The following is a 16,760-nucleotide window of genomic DNA, read 5'->3' on the forward strand; positions in this document are numbered from 1 at the left end:
ATATACAGTGCATTGCTAATAGATGGCTATCATGTTATACAGGACATACCAGGGTTTTTCCTGGGTCCGAATGAGGCCTTTGAGATTGACGTTGTGCGCGCGGAGCGCGGCGTTTTTCTTTTTTTGAGGGACCCCCAATTGTTGTATTTGTATTGTACATTGTAATTAATAATAATAATAATAATAATAACAATGTTATGTTACAGTAGAGAAACAAAAAAAACAGTTACCAAAACTGTAAGGTTGCAAAGTAGGCCTATCATCTCACCCAAATTAAGTGAATATTAAGTGAATAGGCCTATTTAAGAAACGGTATGCCATAGTGTCTTTGAGATAAAGGATACAATCCGTTTTCACACTCGTGTTGAATAACAGAAGATTAATGGAGGGGGAAAAACATGAGTGTGAGGACGGAGGATGATGAGCAAAGTCCCATCATGGATATTTCACTGCCAATCTCTCCTCCATCACCCCGAAAAAGAGAACAGAGGATGAAACGTTCTCAGTATACACCAACGACTGTAAAAGTAACCACCCAAGCAACCATATTATAAAATATGCTGACGACACTGCAATTCTAAGTCTCCTTGATAAAGATACAGACCCCTCGGTGCTCCATGATGAGATTAACATATTCACTAAATGGTGCGACAGCAACCATCTCATCTTAAACCTCACCAAAACTCAGGAGGTTGTGTTAGACCCAAGGCAGGTAACTGACCATGAGCCTGTGGTCGTTAAAGACCAAACAATCATCCAGGTGCCCTCTTATAAGTACTTAGGTATTCAATTAGACAACCATCTCTGCTGGAATACACACTTAGACAGCTTATGTAACAAACTACAGCAGAGGCTTTATCACCTGAGGCGACTCAGACTTTATGGGGTGAGAAAGCAGATCATGAGAATTTTCTATCAGTCCATTGTTGAAAGTGTAATCAGATATGGAATAATTGTGTGGTTTGGCACTGTACAACAAAAAAACTGACTAGTCAGCATTCACAAAACAGCTATGAAAATTGTAGGCGAAAGAGACTATGTGATCCTAAATAAACTATATGAAAAAGCTGTCCTGGACAAGGCTAACAAGATAATCGCAGACCCCCAACATCCGCTCTCCACAGAATACGAAGTTCTCCCCCTAGGTAGAAGGCTTCGCATGCCAAGATGTAATTATAAGCTCTTAAAACTATCATTTGTCCCATTCTCCATTAAACTAATCAATTCGCTCAAGCAGAAACGATGATTAGGACATGATCACCAGCACCTGCACTTTATCTTAGACACCACTTGAAGGGCCATGTGCAATATTCGAAAACACCACTTGAAGGGTTATGTGCAATATATATTTATACCAAATGATGCCATGTCCAGGTGGAAACTGCTGCCAATGTCACTCAATGTTTGTTGCTGTCCTGTTGTTTACTTTGTCTACTGTATGTTGTATGTATCGTCTCTGTTGCACTTGAAGCATGAAAGTACCATGCCCAAGACAAATTTCCCCTCGGGGACAATAAAGTATAATCAATCAATCAATCAATCAAACAACTTTTGGTCAATCCCACCATGTTCCATCTTTGCAGTAACCCAGCCACTTTTACACATTTGTCTGCCAATACACCAGATGTTGTTGTTGTCAATGAAGTATCTAGAGAGGTGTTCGTTCTGGAGGTAGCCTGCACATTTGACCCTAGCCTAGAGGAAGCCTTCATGACCAAGGTAATTAAGTACCAACCTCTCCTGAATACCATCTCAGAACTAGGGTGCAGATGCAGACTGCTTGTGTTTATATTTGGCAGCCTAGGACATACACACAGGTTGGTCGTAAGAGGGCTCCAACAACTGGGGATGCCCAAATAGAAGGCTAAACGCCTTGCAAAGTACTGCTCTGTCTCTGCTGTAATTGGCAGCCGCTGCTACTTGTACCCCTGAAATGTGTTATGCCGCTGGTCCATGAATTGTGATTGTGTAGTAACTGCAACGTTAGTATTTGTGTCCCTGTATGTCTTTTTTCTATGTGGACATAAATAAATGGTTAAAATGTGTGTGCGCGTGCGTGTGTGTGTGTGTGTGTGTGTGTGTGTGTGTGTGTGTGCGTGTGTGCGTGTCAAGGCCGGCTTGAATGCTTCATCTCATATTTGTATCACTGTAGGTTCATATACTACAGTCATGGCCAAAAATATTGGCATCCCAGTGTCAGAAAGCTGGGTCTCCATCAGAGGTCATGGGTCTTCCAGCAGGACAATGACCCAAAGCACACTTCAAAAAGCACCTAGAAATGGTTTAAGACAAAGCGCTGGAGAGTTCTGAAATAGCAAGCAATGAGTCCAGATATAAATCCCATAGAACACCTGTGGAGTGATCTCAAAACAGCAGTTGACCCTTCAAATGAGAGAGAGACATGGTGCAGTTGGCAAAAGTAGAGTAGAGAGGTGTAAGGAACTCATTCATGGTTACAGGAAGTGATTGATTTCCGTTATTGAAAGTCCAAAGGGTGTACAGTCCAAAGGGTGTGCTACCAAATGTTAGGTTACTATTTAACAACAATAATAATAATAATAATAATAATAATAATAATAATAAAAAAATATTTTCAGCTTTTTTGTGTTGTTCCAATGCAAACAATAGAAATGTGACTTAAACATGTGAATGCCAAAGCATTTGTAATTGAAACAATTTTCTGGGAGAAGTGGTGCATTATCTGACAGAAGTGCAATATTTCAGGGGTGCCAATATGTCCCTCCCCCCCGTCGGCCCCTGCCCACCCAAGGTGTTGGTTTTGTGTGTGTGTGTGTGTGTGTGTGTGTGTGTGTGTGTGTGTGTGTGTGTGTGTGTGTGTGTGTGTGTGTGTGTGTGTGGACCATTGAAGACGCTCAGATATCGTGGTGTTGTCAGATTGACTGATTCGGTGCCATGCACCCTTGGCTCATGCCGCACACATAGTTTTACTATGGTCACTATGTTCCCTTCTCAGATTTGATTATATCATGGGTTCTGGATGAGAATAGTCAACTTTAAAACGATTTTGGGCCAAAATGGAGGATGTTTATGCGGATCTTGGATCTGTGGGTTCTACGGGTAGCGTCTAAACCTGAGGTGTGAGAGTGGTCCAGGCCAGGGGGCAACTTGGCAAAACAGAATGAGAGAAGAGTTGCTGTCGCCATCTAATGGAGAAATGGGCGTTGATCCTAAAGGCTACACACCCACATTCTCTGTGGTTTACGTAAACGGAAGGTGTGAATTGAACTGACGCATCGATCATTTTGGTTAATCTATGTGGAGAGTTTGCACGGGAAATTGTATGTCATAGCCCTACACGATAGCTTTTGCTCCTGAAAATGACGTTAACTTGTTAGATAAATGGCGTGAACAGAGGGGTTAAGAGTGTGGGTATTATTTCCCCCTGGAACGGTTTGCTTATAACCTTACATCATATAACATCATTAAATAAAACAATGCTTACCAAATACAGCCCTTAAAAGACTTTAGGCTACCAGATTGCATTATATAAACTAAAGTACAATAAATTACCCTAAGATTTGGCTGCCTCTGGCACATTAAGACTCAAGGTGGAATTAAACGGGCATATACTTAGTTTGGTCAACTGGGGAATAAAAAATAATGATTTATTTTTTTAATCAGCCACGGAATTTATCGATGACTGGAGCCGCGCGCTGCTCTAGTCTAACTTGTCGTCATCGCGTTTGGGAACGGGCGTAACGTTCCAGGCCTGGTGCGTATGCGACCCAACACCGTTCGGCTGATCTCATCGGTAACGGGCAAAGAGAAGGATGAGGGTTTGAGAGAGACACGTTACCGAATAGCCTACCGAGAGGCCGGTACGGTACGCCCCAGTAAAATAGTCTATCCCCTTTCTCTCTCGCCATGCGAATGGAGCGCTAGGCGCTGCGGTAGCCCTGCTTGCTGTCCCGTCAGCTGTTTTTGTGTCTTGAGCATCACTGAGAGAGAGAGGGCACGAGAGATTACCGGCGCCACGGAGACTCCACGGAACGGTATAACGGAGCAGATCACGGAGGAGGATGGAGTTCAAACAACTGGTGGAGGCGGCGGAGAAATGGTGCTCCGGGAACCCGTTCGATCTGATCTTCGCCGAGGAGGAGGACGAGAGGCGGCTGGACTTTTACGCAGAGCCCGGGATCTCTTTCTACGTGCTCTGCCCCGATAACATGACAGGCGGCACCGACAATTTCGTAAGTGGCGTTATTCGGTGTTGTGTGTGTGTGTGTGTGTGTGTGTGTGTGTGTGTGTGTGTGCGCGCGTGCGTGCGCGTGCAGGAGGGCGGTGTGGGGGACGGGGGCGGGGGCGGCTAAGGGGTCTCTGCTGTGATTGGGATGTGCCTCCCCCGATCGCGTTCAGGAGAATCCAAGGGGGGATAGGCTACGCGTGGGTGCATGCGTGCGTGTGTATATAGTGTGCGCTCCATGGCGAGGGGCTGTGATGATGTCACTGTTGTTTTGGCCACCGATCCCAGTTTCTATCATCTGCAGTTGTAATAAACCGCATAGAGCACAAAAGCTGCTCCTAACGGGCCTGCGCATAACGGGCCTCCATCAGGACGGTGTAGTTTTAGTGTGTTATTTCCCCTGCGCTCAGTACCAGAGGCCAGAGGGCGGGGACCAGTTGGGATTGCCCCTGTAGCCTATATCCATTTTGGAAAACAGATTATGTCAGCAGCCTGGCACTGGCAGGGCCTATATGGCATGCTCATATCACCTGCTGCCATGCTTCCCTGAGTCTAAAGGCATTACATTTAGAAAATAATGTATATGAAGCATGAGGTAGCACCCCACCCTGTCTGGCAGCTACACAGTCACAGGTGTTTGTGCATCTCCTCTGTGATTGTGTGTTGCTGCCGCCACTGCCACCGACATCAACCCCCAGTTACACACAGGCACACACTCACAGACACACACAAACACATAGACACACACACGCACACACACACACACACACACACTCTGGCCCTCACCTACCCTGCATCGGGGTCCCAAGGGCAGAGACCGGCTGCTGAAATAACTCCCTCTCTGCAGGCTCTGGGCACTGACTGAGATCCAGTTACCAAGGCCGATCGATACTGCCAGGGGGGAGCCTCTCTCAGACATACACACACACACACACACGCACACACACACGACACACACACACACACACACACACACACACACACACACACACACACACACACACACACACTGAGCTCGGCATCCCCTCACTAGGGGGCAGTGTGTTACCAAAGATGAATGCATGTTAGTTACTGTGGACGAATGTTCAGGAACATAGACACAAACACACAGACTTAAGACACAAAGACACTGAGACACACCATTTTTTAAACAGGTAAATACACACACATACACACACACACACACACACACACACACACACACACACTGAGCTCAATCCCCCTCTGAACAGAGACACACACCTCCCAACTCCTCTGGTATTCCACAGAGCGCAGACTGGGTTAAAGGTACACAGAGACATGAGTGAGTCTAGTTATTATACGCCTTTTAAAGAGGAAATGTCTTCCGGCCCTTCACAAACCTATTACAGAGACAAAGGAGAGGGTGCAGAAGTATAATTACTATCTCAGACAAGAGTTCAGTAGATCAGAGAGAAGTGTGTGTGTGTGTGTGTGTGTGTGTGTTTGCGTGTGTGCAAGTCTGCATGTGTCTGTGTGCATGCTTGTATGTGTGTAACTAAGCCAGTTGTTTTCACTGCAACATTACTTTCTCTCATGTCCTTGAAGGTTTCTCTTATCTCTCTCTAATTGCTCTGTTCTACATTTCCTGGCAGAACTGCCTCTGACCTAACTACAGTATTATTATACCTCAGTATATCTATACTGTTCTTTTCTTCCAAAATGGCCGTAGCAAATAGCCTCCTACCTTGATGACTTAGGCTGATTTGGCAGATCCCAAGTTCACCCAAATTACAAAAACATATTTGGTTCTTTACTCTGAAATGAGTCTATGGACATGGACATGGACAGACTTCAATCAACGTGTTGGTTTCTGTGTCATGCCAAAATTATATTGTTATATTATTGTTTTTGGTAAATAAAATTATATAACCATTAGCTGTTAGTTACAGTTGGGTGAATTATACCTTTAAATACCATCCCTCCAACTTTGAGTGAGCCTGCCTGGAGTGCCAGATGGTCAGGGTTAGCACTTTTGGGACTATTCCATTGACTATTCCATTTCAAATAATATTTGAACCCTGGCCTGACACATTGATGTTTGCATATCATTTCCAAACCAAGCAAGATAGTAAACCAATTTGGTTGCTTTATTCTGTGAGACAATGCGTTGTAGACTCATTGTAAAGTTGGGTCACAGAGTGTGTGTGTATGTGTGCGTGTGTGTGTGTGTGTGTGTGTGTGTGTCTGTATGGGTATGGAGGAAAAAATAAAGTACCTCTTTGTTTGTGTGTGTGTGTGTGTGTGTGTGTGTGTGTGTGTGTGTGTGTGTGTGTGTGTGCAGCATGTGTGGAGTGAGAGTGAGGACTGCCTGCCATTCCTGCAGCTGGCCCAGGACTACATCTCCTCATGTGGGAAGAAAACTCTACTGGAGGTGCTAGAGAAAGTCTTCACATCCTTTAGACCTGTAAGTACACAACCTAATACAATGTGTTACACATTATAATACCACACAAACAAAAAATAGATACATTTACAAATAACACAACATGCTTCTACGCTACTTGAGGTGCTAGACAATGTCTTGTCTTTATCTTTCAGACGTGTTAGCACTTTATCGACATGGTATGATGTACAATATAGCACAGTGTATTACAAAATAGTCTGAACACAACATCAACACAACACTACACACCACAACATAACCTCCCCTTCTCTGTCCCTCCCTCACTCCGTCTCTTTTCCACCACTCTCTCCCTCCCTCAGCTCCTGGGTCTCCCAGACATAGATGACGACAGCTTTGAGCAGTACCATGCAGACGTGGAGGAAGAACCAGAGACGGACCACCAGCAGATGGGAGTCAGCCAACAGTGATGCCCGCAGAAGTGGCCTCTGGCTGGGCTAAAAGAATCAACCGTGCCCCAGGCCTCGTCCCCAACACCATTACACAGGCCCTACCACCCTGTAACAAGTGTACTCACTCATAATGTATCACACACACACACACACACACACACACACACACACACACAACAGCCTGCTGAAATGCACCACTGCATTCATTTACGACCCAACAGCTTGCTTCCCAAATAGTGCACTCAGTAGGCCTCCCTCTGCAGCCCATGCCCCCGCCCCCCGCCCCCCGCCTCCCCGCCTCCCCAGAGACGCACACACAACAGCACAGCCAGGTTAGTTATCCATTCATACGGTCACACAGTCCAACATTATTGTTATTATAAACCACGGCCGGGTGAGCTTCACAGTAATATTGTCATAGCCTACTCTACAACATCATTATCACATTACAGCAAGGACACGTCTCAATAGTCCAACACTGCTTCCTCTCCTCGTCTCTATTCCTTCATCTACACTGGCCTGACACAAACAAGAGTCTGTGAAAGCAGATCTCACCGTAGCACGCTACCACATTGTTTACGTCTGTCCTGTGTTTAATGGTTAGTACAAATGGTAGAAAAAGTAGACCAGGGAGGAAGGAGGCTACTCTAGACTATTGAGACGATTCTCAGTCACTCAGGCCCACAGTGCAAACTGTGTCTTGACCTTAAGCAACTGTTCTCTACCACTGATTAACTGTGCTTCCCACAAGAACAAATAGACATTGCGTGGGGCAGTTAACCCAGTTATCTGTCCTCTACGATGTCTTCTGAATCTTCTGACCAAGAAAAGACATAAAACAATCAGTTAGAAGACAGCCAATAGAGCTTCCCAGGACTAAAAACCACCCTGCTGTTTCTGGTTGTGGTGCTGGGAATACAGGCACCACAACGTAGAGAAAGGAAGGTATCACTCCCCAGTGATTGGTGCTCTTAATTGAGCCTGTGTTAATCTAATCTAATCTCTTTACCATGTGAGCTCTGTGCAGTCTATATGTGTCACACAGAGCTAATATGTGACAGCAGCTGGTGAAAGCGGAAACAAGTCGCAACCAACCAAATGTTCAGTCTTTTATTCTGAAAATGTTCAATAAATGTCAACATTGTTGAAAATCAATGACACACTCGCTAGTCAAGCCAAAACATTGCAATGAAATGTATTCGGTGGGTAATCCCCACTTCTACCTAGTTAGTGTAGAGTAGTGGGGATTACTCAGCGAATCCATTGGATTGCACTGTTTTGGCTTGACTAATGAGTGTGTCATTGATTTTCAACAACATTGAAATGTATTTACATTTTTCAGAATAAAAGTCTGAACATTTTGATTGGTTGCCGACTTGTTCCCGCTTTCACCAGATGCTGTAACACACACATATATTTATATATTACCATGTCAGACTCAGAAGCAACATCACAGCCTGTACCACCATCAAACACTGTACTTTAGACCATCTGAAATCTTAATGTAACCACCTACTGTTCCACACAACATTAGCCAGAATAGTCCACAATGTTGTCCCACAACATTCACATTCACTCTATGGTGCAACGTTAGCAATGTTACGACAATGTTCTAGGGGTGAAGAGGATGAGCATAACATACCCGTAGCCCTCCTTCCATAGTTACCATGGCAACATGGCAAGATGCTCCTGTTGGCTATTTTTAACCCTTGACCTCCTCATCTCTCTAGTGTCTCACACTCTGGCTCCCCTCCCTACTTCCTGTTTCTGCCTGTGTGCTTTAATTGAACGTAGAAAACTCTGTTCCTCATCTCAAAGTACGTCGTAGGATGTTGCCACAAACACTGATCTAAGTGATCCGTTCTGCATTTCCCCCCATGACAGTTGAGGTTGGGGTTTTGGGGATACCAAGCTGACCCTAGATCGGTGTCAGTGGACAGATCCTACCCAACGCTGTCCATCTCCTCAAGTATTTTCTAAGATCGGCCTTAGCTGCTCTCTCCCTGGGTTCATTAAGGTAGAAGTTGCCCCTAAACTACAGGTCAAGGGTCAGATTACCCTACCCCTAATCCCTACCTTATATATCATGAGGATGTTAAAATACCTGACCCTGTATCAGTGGTTAGAGGCAACTGCCTACCTACCTTTTCCTTGTTTATGAACTCACTGACTGTGTGTCACTCCTAGTGCACTGCATCGCCTCTCTGCCCCCCATGGCCTTCAAACACCAGACTCTGCAACACATGTACTCTATCTGAATGGTCACTGTAAAGCCTTTTTATTTCGGCTTCTAAACATTGGTCTGTCTGTCAACATTTTGGGGGGGGATGAATTATTTGAATGTTTCTCATTCCGTGTGTTTTATGTTTTGTCCTCCAAATGTGTGTGAAAATATTCAATAAAAACTGTGCGGAGAGACTATTGAATCTCACTGTGTTTTTCATGGGGAGGCAAATTCTCCTTTAGCCTTAATAGACTATAACCCAATTTGGACCAGTATTGACTTTGCTGCGCTGATTAAAGCCAAGTGGGTTCACACAACTGTTGCTGAGGGTTTGACGTCACTCGGTTTGACGCACACTCACAGGGGCAGGGCAATCCCTGTTTTTCCCAAGGGAACAATCCACCTACTGTAGATTAGAGGGACTACGTGCGTTTAGGGCGACTGTCTATTTGTCATTTTCTGACGAAGAAAATCCTATTTCAAAGTCGATAGTTGTGAACAGTCTCAAGGCGTTAACAGTTCGCATGGGGTGGCTTTAATAATATTTGACCGCTTTAGAACTTGGTAGTCATGACCTCAATCGCGCTGTGTTTACCCAGCCAGACCTCACCGAATGACGCGCGGCGCACCTCGGCGACACTTTCTACCGCACATTCAACAACAAGCCCAGTTCTTTTGCACATCGACAATCAGTCGGTGACATTAGACCGTTTTCCATTTATGTTTTAAATCACTTTTTATTTCTGGGATGTTTCGATGTTTCTCCGTCAACACCATTATTGGATTTGGACACGAACTTGTCATGCGCTGTTGTGGTGGTTGAATCGAAAGCAGCCTTTCCCTTTTGTGACAACATTGTGACAACATTTGTCCCGTCGAGATCGAGGACGAGGACTTAATAAAGAGGACCATGGGTCCCAAACAAAGTAGCCCCGAAGTCGACGGTCGAACCCGGGCGTATTCCAGCAACGACGTCCACTCTGGGACCTCTAACGGGGTCGGTAGATCATCCGCGGGCTTACGGTACATCAACGGCCCGGACGGCCCACAAATCCGCTACACCGGTGGCGGTGGGAGCCGACCGAACTCATACAACCAGGCTGGAATGAGCATACCGACCAGAGGTAACGGGCCACCCCGGGACGGGTTCAGCATCGGTGACACGGAGGACGAGGAGAGCGAGCTGTCCGGTGGAGGAGGGGGGCACAGATTGCTTATTGGGTCGCTGCCGGCGCACCTGTCCCCTCGTTTACTCGGAGGTAAGAGCTTATGCAAGGGTGGAACCATGAACTAGGGATCATCTCAGCAGAGGAGGGAATTTCAAATGAAGCGAGGATTTCTGTAAATATAGACCAAATGTGTAAAGGCTACATTGTTGTATCTATTCCAAGCAAAAGCACAACAAGGAATTTGTGTGCGATGCTGTTCTTTCCCGTCACACACTATAGCCTATTGCTGTGATTGTCTCTGACTCTCTATGCTCAGATAAGACAGCACGGATAACAAAGAGACTGGGAGAGCTCATGGTCAGTCACATGCTGCTCTGCCTGGCCCTGTGACACACACACACACACACACACACACACACACACACACACACACACACACACACAGGCACGCGCACACACACACACACACACACACACACACACATACACACACACACACACACACACACACACACACACACACACACACACACACACACACACACACACACACACACATTCTCTCTCTTTCTTTCTCTCAATTCAATTCAATTCAATTCAAAAGGGCTTTATTGGCACGGGAAACATGTTTACATGGCCAAAGCAAGTGAAGTAAATAATTGCAATTTAACATTAAAGACATCACACCCACCACAACCCATTTCAAAAGAAAGACATTTCAAGTATAAATGTGAATGAACAATTAGGAACTTATGCTAAACAACATCATACACACATGAACATTTCAAAAGCATAACGACGACATCTCTCATTGAGCCTGCGATGTGTTTATCAGGGAGGCATATGTAGGTCAGCAGATAAGGGCTTCCTCGTGTACACACACACCCACACACACACACACACACACACACACACACACACATACACACCATTTATGCTCGATTATGTTGGTCTGACTATGTGTTTGTGCAAGCACACAGATTATACAGTACACTAATAGCCCTCCTTCCGTATGCTGCCTATCTCATTGCTCCTGCAGCACCATCCTCATCAGATTCTCACAGCTCAGTCATTTCCTGGTGTGGAACTATAATGATATCATCATTGTTGACCTTTGCTCGTTGGCTCTCACAGCATGATTTGACCTAGCTTGATTTACCAAGCCCTCTCCACCCCCTCCACACACAGGTGAACTGTAGTTATTGCTTGAGGGTGTGTGTTGCTAACAAACGTATCCCCCCCCCCCCTGCCAACAGTGTATTTGACAAACATGAACAAATAACTGACAAACTTGAAAACTGTCTCTTTAACACTAGCTGAATAGCTCCTGCCCTGCTAATCTTTGCTCAGCTGATAAGTCTGGGTCAACACACACACACACACACACACACACACACACACACACACACACACACACACACACACACACACACACACACCTGACTCAAACACAGACACAGTGTCATAACAGACAGAATGCTTGTTGTTGCAACACACACACACACACACACACACACACACACACACACACACACACACACACACACATACACATAAACACAGAGAGATGACCGTATGATTAAGTGTGATCATTTTAAACAGCGTCCCTCTGCCTCATTACCTGTTGCTGTATAAATAGACATTGTTTATCATGGAGAGAGCTGGCTACTGTGCTGCTGTCTGTCTGTCTGTCTGAGATTATCTCCCGGAGCAACACGATCACAAGCAGGTTAAGCTTTAAACAGTGCTGAATGTTATCTGGAGCAATAATGTACACAGCTTGTCTGCTCTCATTTCCTCATTGCCCTTAAGGAGAAGTAGAGGGTTAGTGAGAGGAAGTAGAGGCAGAGAAACAGAGAGAAACCTCAACCCCAGTGTTGTGCTGTGTTCCTTCCCCAGGGTTCCACTGTCCGGTGTGCTCCAAGTTTGTTGCATCAGATGAGATTGAGCTGCACCTCCTCATGTGTCTCACCAAACCTCGTGTCTCCTATAATGGTACGACAGAAAGGGAGAAAGAGTGGGTGTGAGCTCGTGTGTGTGCATGCGTGCGTGCGTGCATGTGAGTGTGTGTATGTGTGTGTGTGTGTGTGGTGTGTGTGTGTATGTATGCACGCGTGTATGCGTTTATGCGTGTGTGTGTGTGTGTGTGTGTGTGTGTGTGAGTGTGAGTGTGTGTGAGTGTGTGTGTGTGTGTGTTCTCTCACCCCAGCCTGACTTCCACCTGAGAACTCCCCTTGTCCGTCTGTCTGTTCATATACATGCAGGCACATCACTCTCTCACCCTAGTGCCTTTCTAATCTTTTACATCAGATTATTGGTAACTGTGTCAGGACGCACTCTCATTGGTTGTCTCGTCTGTGTCTGGTCTCCACAGAGGACGTCCTGACCAAGGATTCAGGGGAATGTGCCATCTGTCTAGACGAGCTGGAGCAGGGAGACACCATTGCTAGACTGCCATGTCTCTGCATCTACCACAAAGGGTAACACACACACACACACACACACACACACACAAACACACACAGTTGTGATTAGTTTACTCACGGTCCCTCTCTCCACAGACACTTACATGTTCTCTCTCTCTCTCTCTCTCTCTCTCTCTCTCTCTCTCTCTCTCTCTCTCTCTCTCTCTCTTTCAGGTGTATAGATGAGTGGTTTGAGGTGAATCGTTCATGTCCAGAGCACCCCTCTGACTAGAGCCTGCTGTTTCAGTCCCACTCTGCCTATCTACTCCAGCCAGATCTATATCTGACTCTCCCCTCACCACCGTGCCAACCTAGTGCAGACTCTCCTCTGGGACTACAGGACTGCTTTATTTGAACTATGCTCCCCATGTCTTCTGAAAGGCATAGGACTGTCTTCAGTAGATGCTGTAGTGTTCTCATGGAGGAGGCCCTATTTCCTCTACCCAGGAGTCCCACTTGAAGTTGTCCCATGCTACCCCCTAGTGGCAGAAAACGGGATGTTTTTCAATCTGGCTTTAACCTGGCTTCACCTCGAGACTTGGAGGTGTGGATAATGACAAGATAATGTAGGACAACTTTTGCTGTGGCCAGTGTCAGAAAGTCACAAAAACTGTTTTTCAGAGTTTTCTAACCAAAACATGATTACTCTGACCCACTAATCATAAACCTTTACCTATAACCTGTATGTATTAGCTCATGTTAGCTCTGTACTGCAAATTCAATCAATCTGATTTCTCAAATTCATTTGTGTAGCCCTTTTACCAAAAAAATAACCTATCCCCCAAAGAACAGCATGATAGCCTTCTAGTAACAGCTAGCATCAAGATTACACCAAGGACAGAAGATGCCCTGCACACTGCTCTGTCAGACAGACAGACAGACGGACGGACGGACTCTCGGGAATGTCATCACAGAGTGATGATGACCCTAAAAGGTGGAGCATCACAACACATGGGCACTTGGCATAGCATAAAATGCTATGCAGTATAAGGGATTCACCTCAGGGAAAACTCCAGGCTACACTTGCCCAATTCCATTATTACAGTTACACCTAGCCCCTAACCCCAAGACTTGTACAGATCTTGTGCAGATCTGGTAAGATTGAAGAGGTAAAAGCCATCTTGTGCAATTGGTTATATTATACAATATGCTGATTTGTATATTACTTATTTATACCTATATATACTATATTACTATATACTATATATATATACACTATCCTTTGAGGTCTACACAAGTTCCCAGGGGTAGAGGTGAGGTGTTGACTGGGGATTGAACTATTTCAGGGATTGCTTTAGTATTACAATATCTAATGATTATTTAAACCCAGTGAATAGTAGATAATGGGCCGGTTTGACAAACAAGGCTTAAGCCTAGTTTTGGAACTAAGTGACTCCATTGATGATGCTTTTCAAGTCTAGGATTAGGCTTAAGCCTTGCCTGTGAAACTGGCTCATATTGTATTAAAGAAGTGTTGTGACTTATGCTGCTAATTGAGTCGAATATCAACTATGAAATTAGGTCTTCTTCTTTATACTGTTGGTTCATTGATTTATCTGAATGTTTGTATCAATTCAAATAGTGTGTTAGGCACAGCAAGTTTAAATTAATGTGTACATTTCTATTTACAAACACACTTAACAGAATGAAGCACTGTTGTAAATGATTATTTTCGATATTAACTTGCCTCTCTGAGCAATGTGAATAGCACAAATCAACACCAAATCTGCTTTTTTTTTATGAATGCCACTGTTGGATTTGGTACAGATTCTGATTGTCCTTTTTGAGAAATAAATGTAGTTGGGTATAACAGTTTGAGCCTCTGAATCAATCTGGAAGCATTGTTGAGCAACTGTGTATAGTAGATATATAGCATAGTAATAACAAAACATTTTTTCATAATAAATACTTTTTCAATGTTATTTCACCATGTCTGGGCCCTTAAAAACTGTTTATAATGTGCTCTGCTCATCATTTTTACATACACTTTGTAAAGGATAGTGTAGCAAAGCTCAATGACTTTCTGTTAATTTTACTTGGCCAGTGATCTGCGCAGCGCGACTACAATCAAAACGACCTGGAACGCGTCACAGCCTCTTCGCTGTGTCGCATTGGTGACGTGCTTGCTAGGGGACAAGCGTAAACAACGGGCCAGCTATTGAAATTTCATCCATCTTTCGCTACACAATTAGATACCAACGTTTATTCATTCACTATTCTGCAGTATTGCAGTTTATAATTCTCACGGTAAGAGTACGTTTAAATTTCGAGTTACATTTCGTCAACACAGATATAGCAAATGTTGAGACAACCATCTCAATTTCCAATAGTCTCTTAGCTGGCTAGCTAAAATTAGCCTTCTATGCATTGCTGCCACACGTTGCACTGCATTAGACTAGGCTGTTATCTTACATTACTGCATTAGACTAGGCTGTTATCTTACTGTTAAGACCAGTATAGTATTGTATATTACATTACTGCTAACCGGCTTTCCCCCTCCAGACATTCATAAAGCAACTGATCCCCTGTTGCCTGTCATTTAATCACACATCTTGTATCCAGCCAACTCGCAGCTCTGCTGTGGCTATGCTAGTTAACGCTAATTGAACTAATCTGATTTCACCCCCCTTGTTGTATTAGCATAGAGGTGTGTAATATGGTTGTTATTGGTTTGCCCAGGGTGCGTCTTGACAGTGCAGTATCAAGATGTCGTACATGCTACCCCATCTCCACAACGGTTGGCAGGTTGACCAAGCCATTCTGTCTGAGGAGGACCGTGTCCTGGTCATCAGATTCGGACACGATTGGGACCCAACATGTATGAAAATGGATGAAGTTCTGTACAGCATTGCTGAAAAGGTCATTGTAACACTATTTACATTGTTGATTTGGCAAGCTAGCAGTTTCCTCCCTATTAAGATAAAGTAATGCTTTACTAGCAATTTAAGTTGCAATATACATAGGCCTACTTCTAAAATGTTTGGTGTGATTATAGCTCTTGGGTTGGTTTGCTGCCCTGTTAACATACCTATTTCTGCCTTGACCATTGTAGGTGAAGAACTTTGCTGTCATTTACTTGGTGGACATCACAGAAGTGCCTGACTTTAATAAGATGTACGAGTTGTACGACCCATGTACCGTCATGTTCTTTTTCAGGTAAGCAGAAGTTGTCATGTCTGGAAAAATGTGAAATTGCCTTTTCAAGTGAACTCTTTGCACACCTCAAACATTTGCATTTTTGCATAATTTCACGAAACTATGACCTCTTGTCATTTCAGGAATAAACATATCATGATTGATCTGGGCACTGGTAACAACAACAAGATCAACTGGACCATGGAGGACAAGCAGGAGATGATAGACATTGTGGAGACCGTTTACCGGGGGGCACGAAAAGGAAGAGGTCTTGTAGTATCTCCCAAGGACTACTCAACCAAATACAGATACTGAATTGTTTTCCTTTGCTTCATGTGGACACCAATTGGAACAAATCTGTCCTGTCAGTGAGATGTTTTTGACAAATGGGACTACAGAGAGGCTTTTGTCTTTTCTTGCTTATTTTTTCATATTGTATCCAAGTGATCTTTTTCTCAGACAGTTACCAGAAGAAACTTCAGGGTTTTTCTTTGTTTGAATAAATGTTATACTTATGTTTGATAATGCTATTTTAGTCAGCTCTTCAAGTTGTATCAATCTAGCCAACTTTGTTTCCCATCAATTGCAATGGGTGATAATGTTTTGTGCAGCAAAGGAAAGATTTTGAATTTTCCATCCCCAGCACATAAACATTGAAGAACTATTTGAATAAACAATTATTCTAGAAAATATTTTATTGGGTCCATGTGACAGAATTTGCTACATATTTACAAGGTCAGAATAAATGA

At 44.2% G+C, this 16,760-nt stretch overlaps 3 protein-coding genes across 3 annotated transcripts; all 3 read left to right on the plus strand.

Annotated features, from left to right (window-relative positions):
* Positions 1-4,040: 4,040 nt before the first annotated feature.
* mturn (maturin, neural progenitor differentiation regulator homolog (Xenopus)) lies at positions 4,041-7,036 on the plus strand (the record flags this gene model as incomplete). Its single annotated transcript, XM_080531044.1, has 3 exons — positions 4,041-4,211; positions 6,507-6,629; positions 6,929-7,036. 3 exons carry the CDS (start codon positions 4,041-4,043, stop codon positions 7,034-7,036), a joined length of 402 nt encoding a protein of 133 aa, XP_080387170.1.
* A 2,679-nt stretch (positions 7,037-9,715) lies between these two features.
* On the plus strand, positions 9,716-14,691 carry LOC308158683 (E3 ubiquitin-protein ligase znrf2-like). The gene is made up of 4 exons (XM_080532372.1): positions 9,716-10,501; positions 12,311-12,406; positions 12,786-12,891; positions 13,051-14,691. The coding sequence occupies exons 1-4, from the start codon at positions 10,153-10,155 to the stop codon at positions 13,106-13,108; spliced, it is 609 nt and encodes a 202-aa protein (XP_080388498.1). The 5' UTR covers positions 9,716-10,152; the 3' UTR covers positions 13,109-14,691.
* A 303-nt stretch (positions 14,692-14,994) lies between these two features.
* On the plus strand, positions 14,995-16,688 carry txnl4a (thioredoxin-like 4A). The gene is made up of 4 exons (XM_080532838.1): positions 14,995-15,123; positions 15,556-15,735; positions 15,929-16,032; positions 16,155-16,688. The coding sequence occupies exons 2-4, from the start codon at positions 15,583-15,585 to the stop codon at positions 16,324-16,326; spliced, it is 429 nt and encodes a 142-aa protein (XP_080388964.1). The 5' UTR covers positions 14,995-15,123; positions 15,556-15,582; the 3' UTR covers positions 16,327-16,688.
* Positions 16,689-16,760: the final 72 nt, after the last annotated feature.

The sequence above is a fragment of the Nansenia antarctica genome (genome assembly GCF_963989245.1).
Source record: "Nansenia antarctica genome assembly, chromosome: 5".
Taxonomy (NCBI): Eukaryota; Metazoa; Chordata; class Actinopteri; order Argentiniformes; family Microstomatidae; genus Nansenia; species Nansenia antarctica.

Coding starts and splice junctions, on each gene's coding strand:
- txnl4a (XM_080532838.1), top strand. CDS start 15,583: ATGTCGTACATGCTACCCCATCTCCACAACGGTTGGCAGGTTGACCAA. Junction 15,736..15,928: donor TGTACAGCATTGCTGAAAAG/GTCATTGTAACA, acceptor TGACCATTGTAG/GTGAAGAACTTTGCTGTCAT. Junction 16,033..16,154: donor ACCGTCATGTTCTTTTTCAG/GTAAGCAGAAGT, acceptor TTGTCATTTCAG/GAATAAACATATCATGATTG.
- LOC308158683 (XM_080532372.1), top strand. CDS start 10,153: ATGGGTCCCAAACAAAGTAGCCCCGAAGTCGACGGTCGAACCCGGGCG. Junction 10,502..12,310: donor GTCCCCTCGTTTACTCGGAG/GTAAGAGCTTAT, acceptor TTCCTTCCCCAG/GGTTCCACTGTCCGGTGTGC. Junction 12,892..13,050: donor CTCTGCATCTACCACAAAGG/GTAACACACACA, acceptor TCTCTCTTTCAG/GTGTATAGATGAGTGGTTTG.